The sequence below is a fragment of the Haplochromis burtoni genome, unplaced genomic scaffold (assembly GCF_018398535.1).
Source record: "Haplochromis burtoni strain Fernald_Lab_line unplaced genomic scaffold, NCSU_Asbu1 Contig_469, whole genome shotgun sequence".
NCBI classification, from domain to species: domain Eukaryota; kingdom Metazoa; phylum Chordata; class Actinopteri; order Cichliformes; family Cichlidae; genus Haplochromis; species Haplochromis burtoni.
The window spans coordinates 375,388-382,571 of record NW_024582830.1 but is presented as its reverse complement, the minus strand read 5'-3'; the positions used below and the strand labels follow the sequence as shown (position 1 = coordinate 382,571).

General features: G+C 38.1%; 1 protein-coding gene across 1 annotated transcript in view; it reads right to left on the bottom strand.

Annotated features, from left to right (window-relative positions):
* The window catches only part of pip5kl1 (phosphatidylinositol-4-phosphate 5-kinase-like 1), a gene marked incomplete in the record, with an annotated part of 55,751 nt that extends 48,921 nt beyond the window's left edge, over window positions 1-6,830 (bottom strand). Inside the window, 1 exon segment of the mRNA XM_042213697.1 lies at window positions 4,546-6,830. Within this exon segment, the coding sequence (XP_042069631.1) occupies window positions 4,546-4,995 (450 nt within the window).
* Window positions 6,831-7,184: the final 354 nt, after the last annotated feature.

Below are 7,184 nucleotides of genomic sequence, written 5' to 3'. Positions count from 1 at the left end.
ACCAAATGAAAGAAGGAAGTCTCGGGCACATATGATGTATTCATTACATTTTCATATCTTATCTCATTACGGAGTTGTAGACTGTTGAATGGAGAATGTGCACTTGTGACAATTTGCCCCATCGGCAGGTAAGTTGTCACACTAGATTATCTTAAAATAAGAACACAAATACTTAATTGTGATTATTGATTTTAATTGTTAAATTCAAACCAAAACTGGAAATTTGAACAATTATGCCAAGAGAATTTGGAAAAAAACAATTATGTCAATCCAATACACATTTTAATCAAAACATTAAGTAGAAAGAAAACTTTAGTTTGAACTTTAAACTCAAATGTTCTCTGGCTTGCACATAAACCCATCATAACTGAATGGAATGCTGCAAATAACTTGCTTTACTTAACATATTTATCCTCTGAACAAAACAGATGCCCTATTTCAGACTCAACTTCAGAGTCACAATTCTGGCACACATAAATTGCCTGGCCTGAGGTGCAAGCATCATGGGCCCATTTGTTGCATTTTACGCATTTTACCCAGGTCTCTTTTGGACGACTGTTTGAAAATGGCTCCACACAGACAAGGCAGAAGCACTCTTCATCATCTGATGATGACTCTTGAATTATTTTTCTTCTTTTAGCTGCGTTGTTCTTCATAGGTCCAGATGTTTTCCCCCCTTGCGTCCCTCTCTTTTGAAACAGCTTTTTGCTAGATTCAGCCTTATTCTTTTCTTTTTCTAGTTGCTGTTTCACTGTTGTGTCGGTTAGAATTGCTGATTTGCGTCGTTTTCTTCCTTTGCTGGATGGTTTTCGGCGGCCAGCTTTTGGATATGGCCGGATGTCCTCTGGAGTTGGTAGTCCACTGTCAGTAATTGCCAGCACTGCAATTACTGACAGTGGACTACCAAGTTATTACAAATACAAATGAATTACAATATCACAATTGTTTGGCAAGTTGTCACATGTGACGACTTGCCCCAAAGTTAATGAGACAACTTGCCCCAAACTGACATTTATGCTAATTTTGGCTAAATGTCAGGGTTAGCTCAACATAGCACATCAGCTGAAGTATCAAAAGACACGTTAATGTCTCCTCTATTTTGTGTAAAATAATAATTTGTAACATCTATACCTAACAAAGTTATACTGAAGAAAATTTAAAGTGATTTATTTTTCCTTTTAGGTCAAAAAAATAAAAAAGATGTGCTCACCTCAGATTAGAGCAGTCTTGATCACATGTGAACAGGAGGTTGACTATAGAAGAAGAAGTCACACAAAGTGGCTATTTCATTTTTGAGATAGAGCCTCTAGTGTTGGAGTTATGAACAGTGTGACAACTTACCCGTGTGACAACTTACCCCGCTCTCCCCTACTAAAACCCTTTTAAATTAAAAAAAAAACATTTTTGATTTTAATTTAATTAGATTTTAGAGATTACTTATTTACAACGCCTCTTATTAATTACATAAAAATTTTAATCGAGTTTTTACTTTTTAAGTAATGTCTGAAGTTTTTTTTTTTTCAAAAGTGATATAATCTAATCAGCTATATGCTGATGATAGTATTGCAACCATGACTTTGACTTCAACATGAAGGGAATGAAAAAAAGAAAAAAAGGATTGTTGAGTGAGGGAGCAGGAACATAGGAAAATATTACTTTATAATTTGTAAGCGTTTCTCTGTGGCCTCAAACTGCAGCACATGAAAAACGAACTCTGTTGAATTATTATTTAGGAAACTGACCTTCCAGTGCATTTAATAAAAGGTAGCCATTGGAAAATGACTAAATGATCAACAAAATGCAAAGAAACAAGCAACATGACTTCATACAGTAAGAAGGCCCAGTGACTCATGACAGCATCCACTCTGCCAGTCTCAGTTTGAGTGTGCCAGTGAGGAAATACTCACTGGAATCATAAACAATATAAAGGATGGACCTAGCTTCTAGGTCTGAAAAGTAAAGGAAATTCAGAAATGCTTTAAGCTTGCATTCTTTTTAAAGGCCACCAGGCACAAAAAAAAAAAACGACTTCCTGTCCTATAAAAGTCCAAGGAACCATCAGCCCTGACCTCTGTAAACACTTTCTTACAACTTTACGGTCTGACTCATTCATTTCGAGTCAAACTGATTAAAACATGATTCATTTTTAAAACTTTGGTCATTCTAAGAATCAGAGAAAAGAGGATTTCATCATCCACACTCCCTGTCTTTCTTTCTGCTTATTTAGAATCAGTTAGATTCTCTTTCTTCTACTTATTTAAACCTCCCTTGTATTTAACCTTTTGCTTGTTTCCAAAATCTGCCTTTTCCCAGAATTGGTCAGACACTATCTAAGTGTCAGTGTAAGTGTCAGCTTCTCTCACTCAACCTCAGAGTGGAAACAAGTTTTAGATTTTCTTGAACTTTCTGTGCATTATTGAGCAATTCTTTGATAAGCTGGAAAACCAAAAGAACACATTTACTAAGCAGGACAGTCAAACCATTAAACCTCTTGCTTTCAGGTAACATTTCATCACCTCAGTCTCAACAATATTACATTTTCTTAGATTTCAGATCTCGGTTTTACAATACTGCCCTCCTGTGGTAGAAGTTATAGTACAGGTTTGCAGAGGGTAATTACAAAAATGACCTTTTATATTCAAAGTCGAACCGTTTTTAGCCCGTGTTAACCAGCTAAACTTCAACAAAATATTAATTTATATTTCTCAGATATGTAAGCATTCATCATATTATATTTTATATTTTCGTGAGTGGTTTCATCTGTCTCTCGGTTTAGACAAGCTGTTCAGTCACTGTAGCTCTGGTGTCCCTACATTAACAACAATGCCTGGCCTTGTTTCGGCTATTACCAAGAACACCATTACACCATTGCACCACCCGCTGAGCTACACATAAATATTTTCTTTAAACTGTTCATTATTTTTTTCTGAACTAGTTCTTTGTGTGAATCTGCACAGTGAAATTCCTCAGCCCTCATTTCTCACTTTGGAATGAGCGTGAAGCTGTGATTTTTGCAGCTCACAGGTTCTGTGCAGTAATCCAATAATCAATGCCTTCACAGCTGTGGTGTCGCTGTAGATGCCATTACAGACGACCTTTGTAGTCTGATTACGCCATGTGACATATTATAGTTGATGATGTAGAAATATTATGCAACAGCTTTCATTCACTCTCTCATGACTTTTTGTTGGCACTCTGAAGATTGTGTCAACAGTCCAGTGTCACAGCTCAGTGGTACTTTAATGTAATACCAACTTGTAATACAATACATTTACACAAGCAGCACATTTTCTTTGGAAGAACTGCATATTATAAATGGATAATAAGGTTTTTTTGGTGGTTGGAGGGTAGGTTATGGCTCATTCACATGAAACTAAACAGACAAGACAAGACAACAAGGATAATCAGGCCTCATTAATGCAATATAACAAGAGAATTTTCAGTTTGGTAATCTGCTTTTATTTTTTTAATTTATGGAAGGTAAACAAAAGTAATATACTGCCAAGGATTCACTGACTCTGCTACTACTGCTACTAACACAAAACCAAGCAGAAATCTGAGCTAATATGGATGTACCACAAACTGCAGTTCCTCTGATGTCCACTAGAGGCTTCAAAAAGAAAAACTGTTAAAATATGAACCTTTGCAGCTTTAGAGCAGAAATAAAGATCTTACAACCTGTTATAAAGAACGATTTTGGTCCCTGTAGCTCATTTTTTCCCTTATAAGAACTGTACAACAACCCACCAGTCCAAATGTTCTTAAGGATTATATTAAGTTTACAATTTTAGAGGTGCAGCCTCTTTGACTGAGAGGTGGATGTGACAAAGGTGACTGTAGCTGCTAGGCTTCACCTTACTTAATTGAAATCCTAGAACTGGACCACTTTGTCTTATCCAACAAATAATAAGGCAAAATTTATCTTTATTTGGATTTTACTCAGCACCAGTTAACAGGTATCTTTGTCTGTGTGATGTAGCCATATGGTTACACTCCACACACCATCTAATTTTGGTTACTTTGGGCTCCTAAAGCCCAACATGACAACAGCCATAAAGGCTTGATTGTTCATCTTTCATATACAAAAGTAAAGCTAATGTTTTAGTACGTAAGAGTGTATTATTTTTAATGGGGAGAGACCCCAAGTTTTTTTTTAAAGTCTGATTGTATTGAATTCACTTGATTTATGACCTCAGTATCACTTGCCTAATGAGTTTATAATTGAATGTCCCACTTAGAGGATAAAAGGACTACTGAAGTTGTTTGAGAATGTAGTATTTTCCATTTATCAGTCAGCTCAAACCCTCTTTTTTATGATCTCTACTTTCAAAAACATAAACTTATGACAGGTAAAATTCATGTGTCCACGACCTAAATGGGCTCCTCTCAAAACACCCACAACTACTCCATGGTAACTGTTAGTATATGTGGTAGTGACACCTTTCAGCTTATTTTGCTAACTGCTTCCACTTCACTACAAAGCAGGTGGCTTTGTGTGAAGCCGCCATGTGTAAGTGGCTGCACTGTTTCCTGACAGCTACTCACTGCAGGTGGGTCATCGATGGTGTTCTGGATGGCTGCAGCCAAGCCCTCCTTCATCATGCAGGTCAGGCTGTAGAACTCATGCTGTTGGTCAATCTCAAACAGGCCCAGAAGTTTCCACTGCTGCCTCAGACCTCCCCACCGCCTTCTCTTCATGGAGCGCTGCTGGTGACTCAACATCCCTGGACCGGCTGTCGACATCTCCATCTGAGATAGAGAAAAACAGCCCGATGAGGAAAAAATGTGACTGCTCCACTGTGGACGCAGAGGAGAAAAGAAATCAGAGTGTGAGTGGAGGCCAGAGAGGCCAGCGACTAACACAAAAGACAGCTGACTGTCAGTTGAGTCTTTAACAGAGTAACCATGGAAACCAACACAAAGGGATAAAAGCTTCATGGGCTGTGCTGTGGATAATGCCATAATGCTGCTCCTCTGAATGCCACAGAAAAACATTTTAATTGCGTGGTCATGTCTTGTGTTTTACAGTAAATGTTTGACCCTGTGAGGTCTACACACCCGAGCCACTCAGTACTAAGCCAGAGAAACAAAAAGACTCCTATGGAATAAATAGTAACTGATAGTTTTTGATGGTGAATGATGCGTTCATCAGCGTTTAGGCATAAAAAGCACTTGTATAAATGTGTGACTGAGTGAATGAGGTACTTGTAGCAAGAAAGACCGTTGAGAGTAGAAAAAACTACCTTATCCTGCTGGAAACAACCGCCAAAAGATAGGTAGAAAGGTTGACTGGTGGACATGGTCAGCAGCAGCTTTTTTGATAGAGGCAGGATGGCTCCGCCCTTTCTTGTTGTTGTTTCCACCAAATTTTGACCCTACTATCCAAATGTCACAGCACAAACTGTGAAGTTCTTCCAGGCTTTAGTTGTCCAGTTTGATACGCATTATGGGAATTGTAGTCCTAGTTTCCTGTTTTTAGCTAAACGAAATGGTGTGCTACTTTGCTTTCAGAGAAGCTCTTCTGCATGCTGTGTGGCCATTCTCAGCTGATCTCTAACATCAACAAGGCTTTCTATTTTTCTTTCTGACCATTTTCTGTAACCTTAGAGATCTCAGCTGTTTCTGAAATACTCAGACCAGCTGACCAACAATATCCAAAAACCTTTAAATCACATTTCTTCCCCATTCTGATGCTCAATTTGAACGTCAGCAGCTCATCGTCACCATTTTTTATATGATGAGTTGCTGCCATGTGATTGACTGATTATATATTTGCATTAACATTCAGCTGAACAGGTGTATCTAATAAAGTGACTCATGAATGAAAATAGACACTAAAACCACTTGGTTTTATTTTATGAAGATGGTGGTTTGGGTTATAATTCACTCCTGGAAAACTTCATATCTGCTCAGTGACCAATGAAGCACAGTGGGTCCTGATGATGTGATTACATGTGAGGAGGTGTCAGTCTGAGCAGTCTCAGTGTTGCAAAGAAACTAAAGAAACAAATAAAAAAAATACTTGTATTTGGCTTCAAATAAACAGAGTGACTTCATAAGTAATAAAACCTTCATTTTAGAAACAACATTAAGATCTGTTATTACAGAGTCTTTATCCTGCAATTTAAACCCGTCTGAGATTACCATTTTTATCAGCTGGTGCTTTATAGGGAAAACAGTGCCTCAGCACTCACGTCACAGCGTTACCTTCCTTTTGTAAATTAGCCTGCCATGCCATTGGACGCGTCCATAGCAACATGCATGACGCTGCGCTCCTTGGACCTTTTGAGCTCCTCTCTCTGTTCTTCACTTTGACTGAGAAACAAAAGCTTCCTGTCTGATCACAGCCTCTCCTGATGCTGTTTGATGGTCTGAGTGTTCGGCTTCAGCACGTCTTTAACAATGGTGACAAACTGTAATAACCATTGTTAATAACTGGTAAAAAAAATAAATAAATTGCAGTAAATTATATTTAATAATGTTTAATAACTGGCACATAATTGATTAGTAGAACATCATCTGGTAAAGTTGCAACTGATGTTTATAGAACGTTGCAAATCTTTTCATCATTCAACCTTACTTGGCTCTTATAATGCTGAAACTGACATATAACTATTTCACAGGGTGTAAAAATGGACAGGTGTCCTGCTTCATTAAGTTTCCTGTTTTTGTTTTTGTTTTGCTTTAACTTTCTGTAAACAAATACGTAATAAAGTACAGCGACAGGACAGGCCTGCTGGAGTCCAACGCCCACCCTCAATGAATCGGATTTACTGCTGGCAGTGCAAACCAGGCTCTAACTACAGGGACCAGATGACCCATAACAATGGGCCTGATGCCCAGTACACTCAAAGCGCCCCCTACACTAATCTTTTTGTCACTTTTTACGGAATCAAACTCAAAGTAATGTCTGAACTTCCACGCTTTAAATACTGCATGGTTGCACTCTCTCCAGCACTCCATTTGTCCGTTGTTGATCTACACACATTGTTGCCATGGATGTTGCACACTCGTATGTCATTGTCATGAGACACTCTCACAAACAAAATCACGACTTAATAACGCAGTAACGGCGCCTGCTTAGGGGAAACTAACAGTAATGTAATTACTTTTTTGCTTTAGTAATCCCTTACTTTACTCATTACTTGAAAAAAGTAATCGGATTACACATTACTGCCCATGTC